General features: G+C 42.2%; 2 protein-coding genes across 4 annotated transcripts in view; one reads left to right on the top strand and one right to left on the bottom strand.

Annotated features, from left to right (window-relative positions):
- Positions 1 to 2,132: 2,132 nt before the first annotated feature.
- Positions 2,133 to 6,488, bottom strand: LOC122701538 (protein FAM50A-like). The gene is made up of 2 exons (XM_043914557.1): positions 6,319 to 6,488; positions 2,133 to 5,564 (listed from the first exon to the last, which is right to left on the bottom strand). The coding sequence occupies exon 2, from the start codon at positions 5,483 to 5,485 to the stop codon at positions 4,466 to 4,468; it is 1,020 nt and encodes a 339-aa protein (XP_043770492.1). The 5' UTR covers positions 5,486 to 5,564; positions 6,319 to 6,488; the 3' UTR covers positions 2,133 to 4,465.
- Positions 6,489 to 6,513: 25 nt separating this feature from the next.
- Positions 6,514 to 24,027, top strand: part of NSMCE1 (NSE1 homolog, SMC5-SMC6 complex component) — a 35,431-nt gene continuing 17,917 nt past the window's right edge. The window contains exons 1-2 of one of the 3 annotated variants that reach the window (XM_043914558.1): positions 6,514 to 6,652; positions 13,631 to 13,777. In XM_043914558.1, coding sequence (XP_043770493.1) covers positions 6,523 to 6,652; positions 13,631 to 13,777 — 277 coding nt within the window. In that variant the 5' untranslated portion in view covers positions 6,514 to 6,522. Of the gene's footprint in view, positions 6,732 to 12,453; positions 12,473 to 13,630; positions 13,778 to 24,027 lie in introns of those variants that run through there. The other 2 variants (XM_043914559.1, XM_043914560.1) reach the window with 2 other exon arrangements.

Here is a 24,027-nt window from a genome sequence, read left to right as displayed (position 1 = left end):
AAAATAAAATAAAATAAAAGTTGACCTTTGGGGCCTGTCTCCATCCTTATAAGATAAGGTATGAGTAGAGGCCACTTTGCCTTTCTGCTTCACCAACTCATACCCATGACCTCCACTGCATCAAACTTCAAATGTAATGAATCCCCAAATTATGTGAATAATAGATGCTAAAGAGGACTGTCACAAAAAGATGAAAAGGGTTTGAAAAGAGTTTCTAGTCTGCATTGATTGCTATATATTTTTAAAAATTAAAAATACGGTTTTTGTTCTTTTTCTTATTTTCACTCTTCCTATGAGAAATTAAAGGAAAGTATAGAAAAGTGAAAGAGAAACAAAACGACAGTCATCCATTTTCCACAATCCAGCGTTAACCACTGTTAACATTTTGGCACATTTATCTTCTTTTTTAAAGTTAATGTTTGGAATATTGTACAAACACTATATGCATATATGGTTTTATTATTTTAAGGTTAGCATATTATAGATACACTTCAAGATTTCTTTATTTTCTACCCCATCCTAAACCCCCTTCCACCTTCCTAAAGGCCCTCTAGTTTCAGGTTTGTGACAATATTTCCAGTCCTTCAAAAGAAAATATTTTTACATGCACATATGTATCTCTTGGAAATACAAACTATTCCCATCATGCCTTTTGCCAATTTTGCATAAATGGTAATTCTGCTGCATTATTTTTGTATCTTGCTTTTTTTTTTTTTTTTAACCTCACTCCATTCTATGCTTCTGAGATTCATCCATGGAAATACTTGTGAGTTAATCCATCCCTTTTAATGTTACACGATTGCCTATTGTACATGAATATTTTGCATTTTCATTTCCCTGTTAAAGATATTTTCATTTTTTCCTCTGTTGCCAACACTGTGGCAGCAGCCCTCTACAAGTGCACAAGGGAGTTTTTCTCCACTTAATTTCCTGGAAGTGGAGTTGCTAGATGAGCTTTTTCAATTTCAGTAACACCAAACTGCTCTCCAGAGCAGCTGTAATGTTTACAACTCCACCATATATGTACTGGAATACCAGTCTCCTCTCACCCTTGGCAACATTTTGTCATTCTTAATGGGGGAAAATCGGTATCTCTTTGCTTTTATTTCCAAGTAATAGTAAGGTTGAATATCTTTCTACACACTCTGCAGCCATTTGAATTTCCTCTTCTGGAAGATACACTGCAAGACTCAGTGTTTGCATCTATATTTGTATTATATATGGAACTGACATTTTTTTTTTATTCTGCTGTTCTCATTTTGGTATCAAGATTAGACTAGCCTCACGGAATGTGTTGGATAGACTACTTGATCCTGTTCACATTTCACTGCAGTTTGCATTGTACAGTTCTTGTTTGTTTTCTGCTTTTCGCAATTTTTTGTGTGTGTACGTATCATTCCAGTAAAATTACCTTGGTGTAGGCATTTTGGCAGTTGGAGTCAATCTTCTATCCCACTTTTTTAGTTGCATTGATGATTGTTGGTCTAATTTTATTCTTTTTGGACCAAGTTTTGTAATTTGTATTTTTGTCAAAAATTACCCTTTTTATCTAGGTTTTCAAATATATTGATATAAAGCTGTTCATTGTATACTCTGATGTTTTCTAACATTTTTACTCTGTCTGGTTTGTCCCCTTTGCCATTTATAATACTGCCTATGTGTGTGATTTTCTTGATCAGTCTTACAAGGAGATTGTCTATTTCGTCTTTAACAGAACACGAGTTTTTGGTTTCCATAGTCAACTTCATTTCCTTTTTTCATTTTACTCTTCTTTCTTTGCTTTTTAAAAGTTTCTTTCCTCTTATTGTCTCTTCAGTTTTTATTTTTCTACCTCTTAAACGGAACACTTAAATTTTGTTTTCTTGCTTTGTAATAAGTACCCTTAAGGCTATAAATACCCCCTCTAATTGTCCTAGTTAGACCTCACAAGTTTTATTTCAGGCTTTTATTGTCATTTATTTCTAAATATTTTTTAATTTCTGTATTGGTTTTCAAGCCATGTGTATTTTTCCGCTTCCAAATGTATGTTCTTTTTAAGATGTATTATAAAATCTTTTAAAGTAAAAAAGATATATAATAAGAAATAAAACAAATAAGCTTAAGAAATAAAACTCAAATGTACGCTGATGATTTTCAATTTTATTTTAAGTAATAGATGCACATGATAAAAACCAAATCATTTTGTCTTCCTGGCTCCCTCCTCAGAAGTAACTTCAGTTACTAATTTAAGGTATATTCTGTGAATCGAATGGGTTTCTTTTTGGCTCTCTTTTTGTTGTTGATTTTTAATTTTACTTCGTTGTGGTTTGTGAATACAGTCTGTAGATTCTTTGGAATTTATTGAGGCTTCCTTTGTGGCCACTGCATAGTCAAACGTTTCACCTATGTCTGAAAAGAACAGATGTGCCAACGTTCTTTGTCTAAAATACAAACCTGACCTCATCACTTCCTCTCCAATAGCTTCTATGGTCCTCAGGTTAAAGACCTACTGCCCCAGCCTGTGATTTTGCCCCCAGCTTCCTCGTTAGCCAAACCTTGAGTCGTGTCCCTTTGGTACAACATATTTACGGACACGGGACTCATACCTTTGAAGGTCAACTTTCAAAAGAAACGCTTGTCTTGTAGCAGACAGTCCAAAGTCTGGCACTGCAAAGGTCCTAACATATTCATTGAGCCAACTAGAAAATGGACTGTCTTCTGCGGGTGGAGTCACACTGAGGCAGGAAGGTCACCCAGTGGGGGGTGGTCACTCCCTTATCAACTCTAATCCTTACTCTCTACTTGCTTCTCCTGAACCCAGCCTGCCTCATGAGACCTCTGGTTATGGCACCCTCCATGTCAATTTCTCAGCCCTTTCCCTCTTCCCTCCCTCTGCCTGCCCACCACGTGGATCACTTCACAGGCCCTCCCACAATGCCCTCCAGTTCCTTTGCCTTCTACAGTCAGTTTGTGTAGGCCCAACCAAGACCCACCCCAGGATGAATCCACACCGAGCTTCTGTTCTGAGGCTCCTGACATGGGGATGGGAGACTGCAGGAAGGATCAGTCCTCTGTACACATTTATCTTTTCAACCTTAGCTGAAACTTCACTTCTGCATTCCCTTCAGCAAACCCTTTGACTCCATTCACGTCCCCTCGCATTTCACCAGCTCCTTTATTCAGCAGAATGAGTTTGCTAGTTTTTGGAGAAAATAGAAAATATCAGGGGTGAGTCTTCATCAAGTCATTTCACCTCCTTTCTTCCTGTTTCAGAGTGTCTCTCTTCCTGTCTAGGGTAAAAGTAATCCTCTCTATGTCCTTGACTCCATCCTCTCCTGTGTCCTGTCTCCCCTGTTTTTGTTCTATTTTATTCCCTCTGCTCCTACATCTCCTCTTCCTAAACCATCTTTCCTAAAAGTAGTCAGCAACCCCCACTTTAGCTTCCGTGCATCCACTTCTCTTGGAGGCCAACTAGCTTTCTCCCCCTCTATGGGCTCTTATTGGCCCTCTGATTCTAAATCAGTGTCACTTCTTTTTTGATCTCTCCAGAATGCTGATGATATTGACCATGCCCTACTTCTCAAAACTCTCTCCTACCTATTTGCCCCGACACCATTGTCTTGAATCTCTTTCTACCTCCTTTCTTGGCCCTTTGACCTTGAAATGTCCCCAGCATTTTCTACTCCTGGTCCTCAGTTTTTATTTCTCCACACACCAGGAAACACACGACTCATTACAAAGCGGTGTAGTCTCTACCAAGCTCTGAACAAACACTGCCATGGGAAAGTGCAGGCTGATTGTCCCTACACTGCCCCACTTTTCAAGAGCTGTCAGATACCCCAGAGGTTTAACTGAAATGCTTCTACTTTAAATATGGATGATGAGCTGAAACTTTGCCAAAAACTTTGCAGAGTAAATAAAGCATGGATGGTCTCATTAGGGTTGTTCTTTTCTTATTCGACTGCCCCAAGGCGATTTATAAGGGATGCTCTATTAGTAATGGAAGTTCACATTTACTGAGGGCTTACTCTGTGCCAGACATTCTTGTAAGTGGTTTGCATGCATTTTTTTTTTTTTTTTTACTGTATAATTTTGTTTATAGAAACTTCCAGAATAAGCAAATCTAAACAGACAGGAAATAGACTAATAGGTGTGAGGGGCTGGCTGCTAATGGACATGGGGTCTCTTTCAGGAGTGATTCACAACACCGTGAATGTACGCAATACCCCTGTGTGGTGTACTTTGACATGATCACAACGGTGAATTTCATTTTAAGTGAATTTTAGCTCGATCAAAAAAAGCTTTTAGACAAAATACACATCGGGTGCTCCAAGTGTCATGAAAGAAAGAGGCAAGAAACAACAGCGCCAGGGCAGGGGCTGAGCAGGTCCGATCCCATCTTAAGAGCAGGGAGGGAGCCGGGCACCCGGAGTCCTGGGGACCAGAGGAGGGGACCGCAGGGAGCCGGGGCCACACTGCCGCCACATCATCGGATCGTGTACTTGTCCCACTTCTTCTCTGGGTCGTAGGGCTCCCAGCGGCTGGCGGGGAAGATGTGCTTGTTTTTCTCGTACCAGCTCCGCAGCACCACCTTGCCGGCATGCGACTCATCCTTCTCCACAGTGGCGTCACTGAGCAGCCGCACATCATCATGAACGTCAAAACTGAAGAGGGGCCCACTTTTCCCTCGAGCCTTGGTGACGATGAAGTCGTAGAAGCTGTGGTGGTGAGGTATGATTAAGTCCTCCTTGATGTACATGAGCTGCTCGACGCCTGCCGATCTGAGTTCGCTGAAGTCTTTGCGCAGGATCTCAAGTGCCTTCTGCAGGAACTGCTGCATCGTGTTGCCCTTCTTCATCTTGACTGAGCGCCGGTGCCCAGAGCCATCCCAGTAGCTGAAGGTGATCTCAATCTCCTCACTCTTAATCTTCTCTTGCTTGGCTTCCCACTCTTGCCGTAGCTCCTCCCGGAGCCGATTCTCCTCCTCCTCCCGGTCTCGGTCAGGCAAGAAACTTGTGTCCACATCTGGGTTCTTCCCCATTTTCCTCTTCTTTGTGGTGATCTCTTCCCTTTCCAGCTCCTCCTCGTCCACAGCCACCTCCTCCTCCTCCTCGCCTGCCTCCTCTTCTTCCTCCAGGGTGAAGGACAAGCTGGAGATCTTCCGCTTGGCCTCCTTCTTGCGCTCCTTTTCTCGCAGCTTCTCCAGCTTCAGCTGCAGCTCCTTCGACTGCTCCTTCTTGGCGAGTTGCTTCTCCCGCTCCTTCACCAGCGCCTCCTGCTTAGCCTTCATGTCGTTCAGGGTCACAAGACCCACAGTGCTGGACTTGAGCTCGGCCTCCACGGCGTCGTAGTGAGCAGAGAACTTCTTGTCAATGTTGGACTTCATTATGTTCTCCTCAGCAATCCTCTGCTTCATCTGCTCCATCTGCTCGCGCTGCTTCTCCCGTTTCTTCATGAGGTGCATGGCGCGGCCCGCCTCGCTGGCGGCACCCTTGTATTGAGCCATGGCGGCGGCGACGGCGGCGACGGCGGCGATGGACTGGCTCGGTTTGCGTGTATTAACTCATTCAGTCTTCACAACAACCCTATCAACAAAGTGCTATTATTATCCTGTTTTATAGAAGGAGCAAACTGAGGCAGAGAGCTTCAGTACTCTGCCCTGGGTCTCAGAGATTTTAAGCAGGTTTCAAATCCAGATGGCCCAGCTCTGAAGCTCAAACTTTTAATCACTATACTCTACTGCTTTCCTCCCCCCTGTAGATGAGGGAACTGAAGTCCAGAGAAACTGAGAAGTTGTCCAAGATCACAGGAGTGGACACCCCTCAAGTAGGGACTTGAAGCTATCATCACAGGGATAGACACTTGGACTTTCTACTGGTCTGTAATTAGTTACCTGTTGCCCCTGCTAGACTGCACGACCAGCACTCAGACCAGGGACAGGAATACAAATATTTGTAAATATGAGTGCCCAGGAGATGAAAAACAGTCCTTTCACCTCTGTTAATAACGTCATTTACCTCTCACAACAATCCCCAGGTAAGACAGTAGTTAACATTTAAACACTTCCATGCGCCATTATCGCTTTTAAACCTCACAAACACACAGTTTCATTGATACTATTATTATCCCCACTTGACAGAATAAGAAACTGAGGCTCAGTGCAGCCCAGTAATTTGCCCAAGATCCGGCAACCAGTACGTGGCAAAGCCAGGATTCTAGATTAGGTTATTTGACAACAGAGGCCACGTTCTTGACCATGAGGCAAACACTATCAGTTCTACAGTTGGGGAAACTGCCTCAGGACAGAGCATTAAGTTGTGCCCATGGAATCGAACCTACTGAGTAGGGCGCACAGCACTCTTGTTCTTCCTCTTCTTGGGCCGCGGGGTGCCACCGCGAGGTGGGAGGCGGAGGACGAGAAGAGGAAGCCCTTTCCCACAAGGTACAGAGACTCGCGTAGGACACGCTAACTCGAGACTTTATCGACAGATCCCGCGGCACCATGGCAACGGCGCGGGCTGCAGAACGGAAGTGCGTCACCCGATGGGAGGGATGGATCTGAGATGGCAACCAATGGAAGCGCCACATCCGCGTTCGCCCCGCCTAGAAGGAGGGGCCGAACCCTCTTTTCTGCCTTCGTCGTCGTCTGTGTGGACTACGCTTGGGCGCTGTGGTGGGTAATCCGCGCGTTGCGGCGGGAGGCTGAAGGGAACAGAAAGCGGCCGCCTCGAAAGGCGAGGGGCAGGAAGCAGGTGCGGGTCAGGCCCCGGGGTCGGTCCCGTGCTGTGCCACAGTGTGTCCCCGGGGTCCGGGGGCCTGAGGTTTCTCAGTTCCTGGTGGGGAAACTGAGGCCCCGAGAGGGGCAGCAGAGCTAGGCAGGCTGGAAGCTAGTCCCTTACACGCACACAGACGTTTTAAAGTCGTAATATTAGGTGAAGAAATACTTTAAATCAGAATATTAATTGTAAAAGCGAAATACAAAATTGACTAATCTGAATAAGTAAAATACGGCCTTCCACTGACCACACTTTCAGTCTTGACAGCCTCTGTGCTTCCCCACTATTTTGGGTACAGAACTTTTTAGTTTGTACAAGTGCGCAGCTCCTTATTTCAAAGCCCTGAGGCTAGATGTGTTCAGAATCCCGAATTTCTAGAATTTTCCAAAGGTAATGTGCATACATTGTATGTCCTGTCATATCTTCAGCAGTGTCTTGTAATCAGATACTTTTTTCACAGCTAAATATGTGCATATTTACACCAAGGAGGTAAACAACAACCCTAAATAATCTCACCTTAGGTTAGATCAGGTTTTCAAACCTAAAAGATTTGGTTTTGAGAAGGTGTTCGATTTGAGAATTGCAGAGAAGGGACCTGGATGGTAATTTTATTGTTCTCTCATATTTCTTGAGTATTTGAACCGAGGGTGTCACAGTTCCTAACCCTGCTTTTGTATGGTCACTCCCTGTCTCCATTACTAATTCTGTTGCCTTCTTCCCTCTCAGCCTCAGGTTCCTCATCAGTTAAATAGGATCAGTCATGCTTTCTTTATAAGGTTCTGACAAGGATGAAATGAGACTGTGCACATGAAGCATTTACACTGTGTCTGGCATGTGGCACAGATGGTTATGTTTGAGATTTTCTTATTTCACAAACTTTTCTATTTATAAATTATTTGGGTAGGTAATACATATCCATGGTTAACCCCTGCCCCCTTCATAGAGTCAACTGACTTCTATGCACAAACAAACCTATATATATTTTTCACCCTCACTTCTGCCCTGCTTTTCCCCCAGATTATAGCACTGTATACCGTTCTGTACCTCTTCCTTCTTAGCATTAATTTTGGCTGTTCCTTAACATACTTATATCATTTTCTTTTTTTAAGATAGTAACACACAACTGTAAAGTATGTGATAGAAGTTTGAAGAACAAAAGTACAATGACCATCCACCACCAGGTTAAGAAATAGGACATTATCATTTTCTCAAAGCCTGCATTGATTTCTTTTCTTCCTTCCCCAAAGATAACCACTGCCTTGAATATTGTGTTACCATTCCCTTGTTCTTCTTTGTAGTTTTTAATATTATCGCTCATGAATACAATATATGGTTTTGCTAGTTTTTGGATTTTATATAAATGAGATCCAAATATATATTTTGTGTGACTTGATTTTTGCACATAATGTTATGTTTAAGAGATGTATCCATATTGCCATGAGTAGCTCTACTTCATTGCTGCTTTGAATTCCATGGTATGTTTATAAATGCCTTTATGTAGATATTCTTGAGTTGACTGGTACTTAAACTGTTGCCAGATTTTTGCTGTTACAGCATGCTACTTTTACCTTAAACGTACTTCCTGAGGTAAATGTGAAAGTTTCTGTAAGGCATATACCTAAGAGTGGATTTGTGGGGATATCAGATTTGCTGGTGTTATCAAATAAGCATCTGAAGTAATTATAAGGGCTTATACTCTACCAGCAGTTGATGCAAGTTTCAGCCTCAGCCATTCTTAAGAATGTATGCCTATCTGGTGCTGGATAAGACATTAATCACTATGGTTTTAACACTCATTTGCCTGTTGAGAGATTGAGCATTTCTTACCTTAATTTATTAGTCACTTGTGCCTTCTCTTCATAAAATTTTCCATGTTCATTTTTCTCTTTCAGCTGTCTTCCTCTTACTGATTTGTAAGAGTTTTTTTTTTTTTTTTAAATCTCATTATGGATCTTTTGTGGTTTAAATGTGTTCCAGATATCTTCCAGTTTGAGCTTGTCTTCTGTTTCTGTCTGTCTCCCTTGCTTTCTGTTTTTAGTGAGCAAAGTTCTTAATTTTATTTATTTATTTATTTTTTTAAAGTTCTTAATTTTAACAAAGTCAATTTATCAGTGTTATTGTATGGTTTGTTTTTTTAATATCTTTTAGAGAAGTCCTTCCCTACTTGTGGGTCCTAAAGATAAACTCCTGTGTTGTTGTCTCAAAGTTTTATAGTGTTCCTGTCTTAATGACCTTAACCCTCAAGAATTGATTTCTGTGGATATTGTGAAATAAGGGTCTAATTTTATTTTTATTTTGCTCATGTATGTATAATGGGCTGTCTTGGCACCTCTCATTGAAAAGTGCTTTGCTCTGGAGTTCCATTTCTGCAGCATGCCAAGTATCCATGTATGTACCTTTTTCTATTCCTTAGTTGTCTGTTCTATTCCATTGGCCTTGTTTGTCCATTTCTGTGCTATTATCACAACTTTATTATCACACTTTATTCATTACTCTAGCTGTATATTAAGTCTTGGTACCTGCTATGACAAGTCCTCCAGGAATGTCTTTGCTGTTTTATGTTTACATTTTTCCATATAGATAGAACCATCTTGCCAAATCACACACAGTCATGCATCCCAAGCCTGTTAGGATTTTGATTGGAATTGTTTTGATTCAGTTACATTGGATCAATTTGAATTTTAAAGTGACTGCTTTTAACTTTTCATCCTTAAGTCTTCTGTGTGCTGTGGTTTTTGTAGATGTCATTTAGTAAAGGAAGTTTCCTTCTATGCCAAGTCTAAAGAGTTTTTATATGAATGGATGTTGAATTTTATCAGCTATTTTTTTGCATCTATTAGGATGATTGTGTGCTTTTTCTCTTTTATTATATTAATGTGATTGTTGATGATGTTGTTTAGTTGCTAGGTCATGTCCAGCTCTTTTGTGACCCCATGAACTGTATACTTCCAGGCTTTTCTCTCTGTTGAATTTCCCAGGCAGGAGTACTGGAATGGGTTGCCATTTCCTTCTCTGGGGGATCTTCCCAACCCAGGTCGCTCACATTGATTTTGTCCCCTTACCCCTCCATTTTTATTGAGATATTATTGACAGATGCCATTTGATTGACTTTCAGTGTTAAACCCTTGCTTGATCACAACATATCATTCTTTTTGCGTTGCTGGATTCAGTTTGTTAATGTTTTTGCTTAGGCCTACTGCATTTGTGTTCACGAAAAATATCGAACTTTTCATTTTACTTTCTTTTGACGTCTTTGGTAGGTTTCCGTGCCCAACTTATGTCAGCCTTATCAGATGCTTTGGGGACAGCTTGCTCTTTTTCCGGCTCTGCGATAGTCTGTGTAACATTTGAAATTATTTGTTTCTAGAATACTTGGTAGAACTTCTTGATAAATCCATTGGGACCTGAAGTTTTCTTTGTGGGAAGATAAATTTCCCATAAAATGTCTATAATGGTTATGAAATTGTTTACATTTTAAAATAATTTTTAGTTTTGAATGAATTCCTATGACTTTATACATATTTAAAATTCAGATTATTTTAATTTGTCCATAATATCTTTTTAAAACATTTGTGTCTGCATTTGGTTTCCCTTTTTCATTCCAAATGTTATTTATTTGTAAATTTTCTCTCTGTTCCTGAAAAATCTTGTCAGAGGTTTGTCACTTAATTATTTTTTTCAGAGAATAATTTTAGTTCTGTTGACCTTTTCAGATATGTACTTATTTTCTATTTCATTAATTTCTGGTCTTTTTTTCATTCTTTAACTTTCTTTGTATTTAATTTGCTGTTATTATTTTTATAGCTTCTTGATATGGATGTCTAACTCACTAATTTCCATGCCCTCCCCCCTCAAATATATATAAAAATTTAAGGCTATTAATTTCTTTCTTCTGTTTTAGTTTCCTTCCACCAGTTTCTGTGTGTAATATTTTGTTACTTTAAGTTCAAAATATTTTCTAATTTCCATTAATAATTCCCCTTTAATAATGGCTTATTTAGGAGTATGTTTCTTAAATTCTAAACAGCTTTTCTACTTTTCATTTCGGGTTTCCACCTGTATTGCATTGCTGTCAGAGAACATATTCTGAATGAGGCCAGTCCTTTACAGTTTGCTGAGACTTGATTTCTGGCCCATGTGTGGCAGTTTGCAAAATTATTCTGAGTATGCTTAAAGATTCTGTATTCTGTTGCTGTGGGGTGCAGTGTTTTATGCATGTCCATTGGATTAAGCTTTTTGCTGCATTTTAAAAGTCTTCTCTGTAAACTTACAGATTCTTTTTATTCACTTTATCAGTGATTGAGAGGGCTATGTTAAAATCTTCCACTGTAGTTATGGATTTATATGTTTATTTTTGTAGGCCTGATTATTTTTGCCTTAACTGTTTGGAGGCTCTGTTATTAGGTGCTTAAGCATTTAAAATGGTTAGAGCTTCTTTGGAACTGAACCTTTGTATCATTTTATGGGTACCATCTTTATCTCTAGTAATAATTTCTGCCCTGAAGTCTATTTTGTGTCATATTAATATTTGGTTAGTTCACAGAGTATGTATTTTCCTATCCTTTTACTGTAAATTTTTTGGTATTTTTATGTTTTAGAAGTAACTCCTATGTCATATAGCTAGGTTTTATTCATTATTCAATTTGGCAAGCTTTTGATCTGATTTAACAGCCTGGCTGCATCATCTATTTAAAGACCCTTAATTTGGAGAACCTGAGTTTCTGTAGTTTCTAGGATAAAAGTCCACAGAATATTCTGTTCTTGTCCCTGGAACAACCACTGACAATTAAGGGTGTACTCAGTACTAAAACAGACTTCCCAGGTGGCTCAGTGGTAAAGAATCCACCTGTCAATGCAGGAGACGTGGGTTCGATCCCTGGTTGGAAAGATCCCCTGGAGTAGGAAATGGTAACCCACTCTAGTATCTTAACTGGGAGATCTTGTGGACAGAGGAGCCTGATGTGCTACCGTCCATGGGGTCGCAAAGAGTCAGACATGGCTGAGCAACTGAGCATGCACACATAGTACCTAAAAATAGAATGAATGAATGAAGATATCCTATTCTAATGATAGGAAATACACTTGGCAGGACTTGAGTACTGGCTGGAGCTAAGTCAACCCCAGAGGAGAGGAGGATTAGAGTTCGATGATCAGGTCTGTGGTGTCTGTATCTCTGCGTGGACTGTAACACCTGAACCAGTGATTCCAGAAGGAGGAGGTCTGTGGGGAGGAAAAGGGTTGAGGAAGGCGAAGGTGGGTCCAGTTTAGGATTGTTTGAGATTGAGATGCTGGTGAGATATACTCGAGGATAGCTAGCAGTCAGGCAGAGGGGCTGGTCGTGAGATAGTGCATCTTCCTAGTTCTGAGGCTCAGCCAATGATGCCTTTAGAAAGAACAGTAACCTTTTTGCGTATCTCCTGGTGCTAGTTCTTGGCAAACCCTTGGTAGTCATATTTCATTTAAACTGCATCGTATGTGTTAAAGATAGTATTATCTTTTTATAGATGAAAAGACTGAGGTTAAGCGTATTAGGTAAACCTGTGTTTATTCTGTGTTATATTTCCCTAAGGTAATAGCGACTTTCTGATAAGATCATGGCGTCACGGGAAGTGGATGTTAAAACCTTAGGATTCCAAGCCCCTCTGCAGTCAGAACTTCCAGAAAAGACCTGGAGATCTGCATTTATAATACATGAGTTGGGTGATTCTTAAGATCAGGCAAGTCTGGCAAGCACTGGTCTCAGAGCCCTCTGTCTCGTTCTAAACCCCAGGTCTTACCCCTGCACTGCGCCACCTCTCTGTGGCAGGAGCAGGCTTTTAGATCAGACTTGTGTTTTTGTTCTTTTTTTTAAATCAAGGCTTCTTTTATCAGCTCTGATCTTTGTGGTTTGTGGAAAGATAACGTTTTAGTAGAGAGCAGGGAGATTTTCAAAACACCCTGCAGTCCTAGCACATGACAGTTGTTTTATCAGTGGTTTGGGAGAGGAGAGGGAAACCAGCTCTTATTGTTTCCTTGCAGCTCTCTAAGCAGTGAACATTATTCTAATTTTATAGTGAGAAATGGGGCTACAGCTAAATTTATCCCAGGCCATAGACCTGGTGGGAGGTTGAGCCAACTTTCAGACCCCGGAATTGTCTACTTATAAAAATAGCTAACTTTTTTAGACTCTTAACACCAAGCTCCTATATGTATTTTTTTAAATTGAGGTATATTTGTTATGCAATATTTTAAGTTTCAGGGGTACAACACAGTGATTCACAATTTTTAAAGGTTATACTCCATGTATAGTTGTCACAGGCTGTTGTGTTCTTTGTTCGTTTAATCCTCATAGTAATTCTAAGGAGGATGTTTCTGTCATTCTCACTTAACAGGTCAGAAACTGAAGTGCGTGGAGGGTCCATGTCCCTATTTCACACACCTCTATGGTGGAGCAACCTGTGAACCCCGGCATTCTGGCTGCTTCCAGAGTCCATTCTTGTCACCAGTTGTTGTTGTTTAGTTGCTAAGTTGTGTCTGACTCTTTTGTGACCCTATGGACTGTCGCCTGTGAGGCTCCTCTGACCATGGGATTTCCCAGCCAAAAACACTAGAGTGGGTTGCATTTCCTCCTCCAGGGGATCTTCCCAATGCAGGGATTGAATCCACGTCTCCTGCATTGGCAGGCAGGTTCTTTACCACCAGGGAAGCTCAAGCTTCTTACCACTGCACAGTACTAATGTGCCCCATCCCTGACTTGTGTCCTTTTCATCTTTGTACTAATCAGCGTGATGAACCTGATTCTAGAAACTGTAACAAACTTGTAAATTGGAGCACAGCATGGAGCATCATTTCTGGTGTGCTCGGACGTGACTGGATTTCCTCTGCTTCCTTTTTAGTTCCTCCATCCATGCAGGGCAGCACGAGGAGAATGGGCGTCATGACTGATGTCCACCGGCGGTTCCTCCAGCTGCTGATGACTCACGGGGTGCTGGAAGAGTGCGATGTCAAGCGCTTGCAGAAGCACTGCTATAAGGTCCATGACTGTGAGTATCCTGCCCTGCTCCCAGGCTGCTCTGCTGCTGTGTGATCAGGTACTAGTGACGTTGGACCGATACCACGTACCCAGTCTACCGATACTCCCGACTTGGGCTGTCTTTCGCTGTCTCACATCAGCCCATCTTTCTCATTTTCAACTCTTGATTTTTTTTTTTTTTAAAGTAAATCTGGCGTTTAGCGCAGTTGCTAAGAACCTGGACTCTGATGGCTGGATAGTCGTGGTTCACACTAAAGCTCTAGCGCCTTCTCCAGTCCGAGTTTCTTCACTTCTAAAATGAGGATGTTTATTTGTACTTGGCACCCTGGGTGGCTCAAAGGCTTAAGAGATATGATACAAACTAAACAGCTGGCGTGGAAGGTGCTCAGTTGGCTGTTGACAAGAGGGCGCCTTCAAACAGTGGTGGAAGGCACAGCCTTAGACTTGGCCCAGCTGTGGGCATTGGGAGTATCTTCTCAGTGGGTTGTTGGGAGAAGCGAAGATAACACACACAGAGCACTTAAAGACAGGACCTGGTTTCAATAACTGGAGGTCTCAGTAGAAGCAAGAGGATCCATTTGGACAGATCAGTGAAATCCACATTCATAGATCTTACTGAGTTGAATGTCAGTGTGGGTAGATCTCATTGAGTGAAAAAGTTGGTAAATTATACCTATTGTACAATGTCATTGTGCTAAGTGTTTTGTAAAACATAACAATCGTTATTGTTCGTGAATGCGTACATCTGCGAGTAAAAATCTGAAAGTGGGCTCTCGAAGGATGTGGGGTGCGCTATGAGGTGCTTGTCTTTGGGGAGAGAAGGCGGGGGATCGTTTTGTCATTAGAAATCAATGGACACCTCATTGTCTTATTTTGTTCTTTGGAAAAAAAAAGACTTGAAGTAAACATGGCATTATTAGGATAGTGTAGTGGTTGTCCTGATTAACAGGAATAAGTGTTTTTTTTATTGTATGTTTTTGTCTTTCTGTAGTTTTGTGAGTTTTTTTGGCTGTATCAGACCTTAGTTGCGGCATGAAGGTGGTTCCTTGTGTCACATAGGATCTTTCATTGCAGACTCTCTAGTTATGGTGTGTGAGCTCAGTAGTTGCAGTATTCAGGTGTAGTTGCTCTGTGGCTTTTGGGATCTTAGTTCCACAAACAGGGATCGAACCCATGGCCCCCCCGCCCCCCGCATTGTAAGGGGGATTCTTAACCACTGGACCACCGGGGAAGGCCCTCTTTCAGTATTTTTAATTTTCAAAAGAAATAGTGAGCTAAGCCAGGGTGAGGGGGTGAGGTGTGAGCGGGGCGCTGGGGACAGTGGTGCCTCGTTCGAGAACTGCAGGCTGTGGTGTGACGGAGGCAGAAGCCAGGTGCCCGGGAGCTGAGGGGGGCAGAGCAGTAAGAGGGTAGACGCTGAGGACAGAGCAGTGTCCTTCCCGACGTGCAGGAGGAGGACAGAAGAGGTGGCGTTTAGAGAGGAGGCAGGGTTTGAAGTGGCTGGTCCGCTGATGTGTTCGTGGGAAGTTCTGGGAGCTGGGTGGTGCACAGCGACAAGTGAAAAGCTTGGAGGGGCCCTCAGTGAGGAATCCCTTTAAACTTTCCTTGATCCTTTGTGTGCAAACTTCATTGACGTGTGAACCCTGGGGAGCTCTGGACAAGAATATACGCTGTGTGGGAAGAGCACACGTTCTTGTGGTGTGTAGGTTTACAGGTTATGAAGAGCCCATAATTGTACTCCATAGTCATGGGTTTTTTTGTTTGTTTGTTTTTTAATTCTGTGGACATTGCAGACCTTCTGGAAGGATTTGAAGCAAGACAGTGACATAGTTATTGCTGTGTTTGAGACTTTCCTCCTGGTGAAAATATATCTGCTCTGATGGCCTGTACTGTGGTGGATCGGGATCTTTGGTGAGAGCCTCAACCCTCTCCAATATTCTTGCCTGGAAAATCCCATGGACAGGGGAGCCTGGCCAGCTACTGTTCATGGGATTGCAAGGAGACATGACTGAGTGACTCATACTTTCACTTTTCCTTTATAGAAATAGAATATTACCCCTGTCAAGCTACCTTCTCTGCTCTTTAAAAAATGCAGCAGGACTTTAACCCTGGCCATCAGTGTCCTCCAGCGATAGGCAGAGTCATGTTTTTCTTAATCTTACCTACGTGACAGTTCCTTCTCCCTTTTAGTTTCTTATCTAAGTCCTGACAGTGAGCTTTATTGTTGATGGGGAAGTTTCAGAGCTGACTGTAAGGAGCTGAATGATGCCTCAGTACTAAGAATGAAAGTGTTTTTGCCTTTGTTTGACCTTTAAAATTGTCATGACCTAATTTAGGAAAGTCCTGTAAAATGTGTCTAGGAATTGATTTATTCCTCACATTTCGTGGACCGTTGCTGTGCATCAAGATCTGGTTATGGCTAGGGAAGTCAAGATAGAACTGTAGATGTTTTCTCTCATCCTTCATTTAAAAAAAAAGAGAGAGTGAGAAAAGCTTATTTTTAAGTGTCAGTGTTATTTGAGAGATTAATATCCCCAAGGGATGATGAAAAGAAATCATCGAAAGTTAAGTAAAAGCTTAGAAGACCAATATTATTAATCTCCTATCATTTGAAGAGATTCCTAGGAAATTCCCCATTTACCAACTAGAAAAATGTTCAGGTCCTCAGAGAAGGACGAAGCAAAGAAGTCGTTGAAACTGCAAGTTATTCTCCTTGCAGTTTCCCTCAGCGTTCATCCCTTTTATCAAAACACTTCCTAATTTGGGCTCCCCTGTTACTGTCATTAGGGGAAGACCAATTCCCCACATCTCCTGGCTAGTACTTTTTTTTCTGACATCCTGGTATGAAGCCTTCGCCTTTTCCTGGCACTGGAGCACCTTTGATTTTGATCCAGGGCTGTGTGCAAGCATGTGGCCATCCGGCAGCACTTCTAAGACCCCCTTGTGGGCTGGGCCTCTGGGCAAGGGCCGATGACACAGAGATGAACTTTGCTCTGGGTTTTGTGAGTCATGTACACACAATCAGACAAGTCCAGTGTAAGCCCCCTTGATGGGCGTAGGTACAGGAGGCCTGTGGAGTGCTGGTGAAGACTTGTACTGGAGGATTTCCCCTTTTGACCAAGTTAGAGCAGCAGGGACTCTCTTACTTTTCCTGTCTGAAACAGTCGAAAAATGGACAAAATACTTGGAACCCTAAATGTTAGTCAGTGAAGGACAGTGATCTCTTGAGAGGTGAGCAATGGGGGTTTTTTCCATCTTGACACCAAATATTTGTTGTTGTTGTTTTTTTCCAACACTACCTCCCCAGTTCTCTGCATACCAACTGGGTGTCCAAGAAGTCAATTCACTTCTGACATTATGCACCTGGAGTTAGGTATCAGATCCCACCAGGGAGGGAGGGACTTAGTCCCCTGAGACTGCACCTACTTCCTGTGCCAGTTGCAAGTCCTGGGCCACCCATTCTGACTGACCGACTGTAAATCAAGGGTTTTTATGACGCCCTCCTTAGGTTCAGTACTTTGGTAGAATGGGTCTTCAAACTTAAGAAAACATGTTACTTGCCTTTGCTGGTTTATTATTTGTCTGACTGTTTGCATCCCCAGGTACTATAGCCCACTAGGCTCCTCCCGACAGGAATACTGGAGTGGGTTGCCATTTCCTCCTCCAGGGGATCCTCCCAAACTAGAGACTGAACCCACATCTCCTGTGTCTCCTGCACTGCAGGTGGATTCTTTACCCACTGCGCCATTGGGGAAGCTTTTTAAGTTTATTGTAAAGGATACAACTCAAGAGCAGTTGTACAGATAAGATGCAAAGCCAGGCTCTGGCAGGCAGGGGTGGTTTGGAACCGCCGTGCCCTCTCTGGGTGCTCCTCCCTCCTAGGGCCTTGATGTGTTCAGCGTCACAGAAGCTCTCCAGATCTCAACAGCTAGTGCAGGTTTTATCACATAGGTGTGATTGATGAAATCCTTGGCTGGTGGTGATTAGCTCAATCTCTGTTCCCCAGATTTGTGGGATGAGGCTGAAAGTTCCAAGCATCAAATCAAGGCTTGGTCTTTCTACAGGTGGCCCTCATCCTGAAGTTAGTTAGGGATCTGCCAAGAGTCATCTCATTAGAACAGAAGACCTGCCGGTCATCTTGTCACTCAGGAAATTCCAAGTGTTTTCGGGACTGTGTACTAGTAACCAGGGACAGTGACCAAGGGTCTTTCTGACACCACAGAGAAAATGGGGGTGAGCACCACAGTTGTCTCCACTCACTGCCGTGAGAGCGTCTTCAGGCCATGGCACAGGGGGAGCCGGGCAGAGCCAGGCAGACTCTTGAGTTGAGGAGATGGAGCTGAGAGTCCAGGAGACGAACGCACCTAGGGTTTGCAGGACAGGGTCCTGGAGAAGAGAGGTGCACGGAGAGAAGAGTAGAGATCTGTAGAGCACCCCTCCACCCCTGTCAAGGGTCGAGCTGGGAACTGATCAGCAAGGGAGCTGCCTGAGGCTGAGGAAAGAAACACTGGAGAAAAGGCATCAGGGAAGCAGCGTGGGATGTTTACATGGGGCTGGGAGTGGTGCCTGTTCCAGGCCCAGACGGCTTCCCTTGTGCATTCTACCAGACATTCAGGGAAGAAGTCATACCAGTTCTACCTTAGCTCCTCCAGAAAATTGAAGAGAACACTTCCCAACTCATTCTGTAAGAGTTGCATTATCCTGATACTAAAACCTGATAGATACTGCAAGGAGAGAAAACTAAAGACCCAAAATCCCTCATGAATGTAGATGCTAAAATTCTTTTTATCTATTTTATTTTTGGCCATACTGGGTCTTTGTTGCTGTGTGTGGGCTTTTGCTACTTGTGGTCTGTGGGTTTCTCGTTGCCGTGGCTTCTCTTGTTGCGGAGCATGGGCTCTAGGGTAGGTGGGCTTCAGTAGTTGTGGCACACGGGCTTAGTTGCCCCGAGGCTTGTGGGATCTTAGTTCCCAGACCAGGGATCGAACCCATGTCCCCTAACTTGGCAGGCGGATTCTTAACTACTAGACCACCAGGGAAATCCCTACAGGTGCTAAAATTCTAAACACAATTTTTGCCAGTTTCATTCAGCAATATATAAAAAGGATGATATAAAATGACCAAGTAGGGTTTACACCAAGAATGCAAGGGGTAAGCATTTGAAAATCAGTCAATATAGTAATTCACCGTATTAGCAAACTAAAAAAGCAAAACTGTAAGATCATCTCAGTAGGTGCAGAAGAAGCATTTGACAAAATCCAGTTATTCTACCCTGGCTTGATGAAGCAGAAGTCTCTTACAGAAAACCAATGAGATCCTCCTGAGCAGGGTGTAAGCAAGATAAATAGGACCTCAGGGCTTAGAGCAGGAGAGAGGAATCAACAACTGTCTGCAGAGTTGAAAAATCTAACATCTATTCTGATTTAAAAAAAAAAACCCTCAACAAATAAATAGGAAAGGAAGGGAACCTCCTTAACCCAATAAAGGGGATCTGTGTAAAATTACAGCTAATATACTTAGTTGTGAGAGACTAAATACTTTCCCCCTGATTTCAGGAGCAAGACAGGAATGTCTGTTCTCATCATTTCTATTCATCATTGTACTAGAGGTTCTAGCCAGTGCACTCAGGCAAGGAAAAATAAAATAAAGGTATCCACATTGAAAAGGAAGAAATAAACTTGTCTATTCACAGACATGCTCATTTGTGTATTACAAAATCTGATGGAATCTTTGAAAAGGCTACCAGAACTGATAAGTGGATCTAGTAAAGTTGCAGGTTGCAAGATCAGTATACAAAAAATCATTTGCATTTTTAATGTGCTAGCAGTGAGTCATCAGAAATTGAAAAAAATTTTAAAAGCACCAAATTTATATAGCATCAAAATATGAAATACTTAGGGATAAATCTGACAAAAGTTTGTAAGGAGCCCTGTAAACTGGAAATCCCAAAATACTGCTGAGAAAAATTTAAAAAGAGCTAAATAGATGGAGAGACACACCATGTTCATGGGCTGGAAACTCAGTATTGCTAAGATACTGGTTTTCCTCAGAATGATATGTATTAATAAATTCAGCTCAGTATCACTCAGATTGAAATGATTTGGTGGCATTTCAGGGGGCTTCAGGGAACTCTGATCCTTGATGTCTCAGCACAGAAAGAATCCAGCGAGAGGCAGAGTGGTAGGTAAGAAGTGATTTATGAGAATAGGATGCTTGCGAGGCTTACAGATGGGCCAGCAAGAGGGTGCCATGTGCCAAGAACTTAGTGGGCTCTGGTTTTATAATCACAGAAGTGGGAAGGAGTTGAAAGACCACCTTCTTCCTCATTCTTGAGTAGATATCTTGCTTCCCTTATCAGCTCCTCCTCCAGGTTGGGCAGGGGAGTTTTTCTTGTTGCTACATGGTCAAGCTGGGACTTGTCATGGCACAGTGGAAATGAGCAAAAAGGTAGTAACATATGCTAAAAATTGTAAATCATTTCAGGTTTGAGTATAATGTCACTTTTTTCTTAGATTTTTATTTTTGGTGCAAGCAGAGGAGTGTGTCCTAAGAATCATTAGCTTACTGGGCAGGATGTGGGTCTCATGCCACCATTGTTGTAGTTTTATTGTTTTAGGGTGTGTCTCATGCTCCTGCTGCATGGTTTTGTTGTTAAGCAAGCCTTCTTGGTTTTGTGGTTAAGCAAACCTGCTTTCTTGAGTGATCGTTAACTTACGGGGGTCTCCCATACTTTTTGCTTTACTTACAGTCCCCTGAAAAGTGAAAGTCACTCAGTCGCGTCCAACTCTTTGTGACCCTACAGACTGTAGCCTGCCAGGCTCCTCTGTCCATGGAATTCTGTAAGCAAGAATACTGGAGTGGGTGGGTAGCTGTTCCCTTCTCCAGGAGATCTTACCAACCCAGGGATGGAACCTAGGTCTCCCGCATTGCAGGCAGATTCTTTACTGTCTGAGCCATCAGGGAAGCCCTACAGTCCCCTAGTGGGATTAACTGTTTAATTATCTACTTTTTCCCATTACTCTGTCCGTATCAGAATTCCAGCAGGGTCTTTTTTTTTTTTTTGTAGAAATTGAAAAGCTGATTCCAAAATTCACATGGAAATTCAAAGAACCAAAAAGAGCAGAAACTGTTTTGAAAAAGACAGTCAAACTTAGAGGATTAATGCTGATTAATTATCTGATTAATTAGGTTAATTAAGATGACCTGATTTTAAGACATTAGGTAACTACTATATCAAGACAGTGTGGTATTGGCATAAAGAAAGATCTACAGGTCAATGGAATAGAATAGAGACAGCTGATTTTTGACAGACATGCAAAGGCAACTCAGGGAAAATAGTCTTTTCAAAAAACAATGCTGAAATAATTAGATATCCATATTCAAAAAAGTGAACCTGAGCCAAGTTTGCACTGTATATAAATGTTAAGATGAATCATGTACCTAAACATAAAACTTAAAACTATCACGCTTCTAGAAGAAAATATAGGAAGCAACCTTCATGACCTTGGATTAGGCAAAGATTTCTTGGATATGATCCACAAGAGAACAAATTATTAATTGCACTTCAAAATTTTATTAATAATTTGTTCTCTTATGCTCTTTGAAATATACTTACTGCTTAGAGAATGAAAAGACAAGCCAAATACTGAGAGAAAATATTTGCATATCACATATATGATAAAGGGTTTGTATCCAGAATATATAGAGGACTCTCAAAACTCAACCATTAGAAAACATACAACCCAGTTAAAAAAGGGACAAAAGACTTGAACAGACACTTCACCAAAGAAGTTCTGTGGATGGCAGACAAGCACTTGAAAAGATGTTTATCCTTTCATTAGACCTTAGGGAAATGCAAACTAAAATCACAATTCGAGGCCATTAAATGCCTATCAGAATATCTGTGGTTTAAAAGACTGTATATCACGTGTTGGCAAGACAGTGGAAGAATGGAGCCCTCACCTCCTGTTGGGTATAAGATGTTATAGCCATCTTGAAAAACAGTGGCAGTTTCACGACAGCTATTTCTCTCTCATATATTTGTTTTTAGACTCAAGAAATGAAGATATGTGTTCACATAAAGGCTCATGCCTAAGTCTTCAGAGCAGGTTTACTTGTACTGGCCCCAGAATGAAAAAAAAACTAATTGTCCCATCGACAGGTGAACTGATACATGGACTGTGGTGTTATCCATCTGATGGTGGGTGCTGCTTAGCATTAAAAAGGAAGGAACCATTGCTATGTGCTACATTATGAATGAATCTCAACATGGTCATGCCCAGTGGGAAAGCCAAGCAAAGGAGAGTGTATACTCTATGAATCCATATATACACAGTTCTGCACAGCACTTTCTTAGCTGTAGTGAGAGAAAGGAGTTCAGCGGTCTCTTGGGGATATGACACAGGGGAGGGTAGTTGAGGGGTGGGAAAGGGGTTGCACATAGACATGAGGAGACTTTTAAGTGGTGATGGATATGCTTAGTATCTTGATTTTTGTGGTTTCAAGGGTGTAACATGTATCATAACTTACTAAATTTGTCCTCTAAAATTGTAGGTGAATTATATCTGAACAAAGCTGTTTAAAAAAAATGTGCATTTAAACCGGCTTTGCTACTTGGTAGGTGTGTAACCTTGATCAAGTCACTCAACCCCAGAGCTTTGTGACGGGAACACATGGGCTGTGTTCTGTGGCCTGTCAGTGCCGTGGAGGGAAGTCAGCAGGTTTCCAAAATGTAGCTCATCCTCTTGGTCTCACAAGGCCCTGTGTCATCAGTGTGGGACTCAATGAAAATAGGTGTAGCATTCAGGAAAAGTATTCTTTCTGCTTACCTGGAAAGGCCCTCTTCCCAAAGTGAGGAGGCCCCCTCCTCAAAATGACTCCCAAGACAATCGGCGTTCAGTTTCCTAAAAACAAAGCAAGCATGGAAACCTGAATTTTGAAGCCTTTGTTAAGAGGCCCAGGAGCCCTTGGGAAGTAGGTATTTCCTCCCGATGATGATGTCAGGGCATGGTGTTGCCCACCTTGGGGGCTTGAGGGGCCCCCAAACCTGAGCCTGACTCTTGCTTGGAATGTGTGTCACTGATCATGTGGCTCTGAGGGCAGAAGCAAAGTCACCATGGTCCACAGTTTCATGGCAATGAGTCTCTCAAAGTTACTTGCCTTGTTAAACGCTGGGGGCTGGTCTTTCTGGTTTTGTGTGGTTTAACGCGTTGGGTTTCAGGGGATCGTTGGGTGCAGCCTCCTGTCTTGCAGAGCTGGAAGCAGAAACCCCTGGAGCGTGGATTGCTATGCAGCGCCCCCTCACACAGTGGCTCTGGGCCTCCACTGCCCAGTGCTGCCTTCCACATCAGCGCCAGATTCACTGAGGGCCTGCCTTGCTTGAAGCTCCTAGCCTTGCTTTTTAAATTTATTTTTTATTTTGAAGTAGTTCCAGACTCACAGGAGAGTTGTAAGAGCTTTCCCTACCCTGAATCATCTGAGAGTAGGTTACCAGTTTGAAATTCCTACCCCTGCATTCTTTAGCATGTGTTTCAACATTAACATCGATCCATCACTCACTATCATCTGGTCCACAGATCCCGTTGGAGTTTCTCCAGTTGTCCCAATATTGTCTTTTTTAGTAAAGGAGCCACCCAGTGTCACGTGTTACATTTAGTTGTCATATACAGTTTGTCAGAAGGACAAATTAGGTAGAATGTCTAAAATCTTAGATTGAAAAATTGTCTCAACATTATTTTAGTGAGTAGAATAAGCAATACAGTGTTTAGGCAAAAAACTAGTAAACTGAAATGCACGTACAAAAAATAGGTGAGGGAACACCATGTCAGAGGAACGTTGGGAGTGATGGATATTTTCTGTGTTTGTCAAACCTCTCCTCCTAGCTTTGTTTTTCTCATGTGGATTTACACGACCATCTCTGCGCTCAGGGCTCTGGCCTCAGGGTTCTGGCTCATGGTGGGTGGCCTGTGTTAGTGGTCAGGCAGTGATGCTGTCCACATTTCCTCTCAGTATTTCCATCCTGTGTCTCCAGTCACGTTTAAATGCACCTTCTCTTTCCAAGGAGGACTCAGCGATGATCAGATGCTGGTTCCAAATAAGTTTTCCTCCTACTTTTAATGATCTCATTGCACATTCCTCTCCTTTTGCTGTGATGAACAGTTGATAACCTTCCTGCTGTCAGCCGGCTTGCCTTTCCAGTTAATCAGCGGGGATTACATGTGTGCTCATAACTGAAAAGTGGCATAAAATTGGCATGAAAAG

This window comes from Cervus elaphus, chromosome 10 (genome assembly GCF_910594005.1).
Source record: "Cervus elaphus chromosome 10, mCerEla1.1, whole genome shotgun sequence".
Classification (NCBI taxonomy): Eukaryota; Metazoa; Chordata; class Mammalia; order Artiodactyla; family Cervidae; genus Cervus; species Cervus elaphus.
This window is presented reverse-complemented; position numbering and strand designations above follow the sequence as displayed.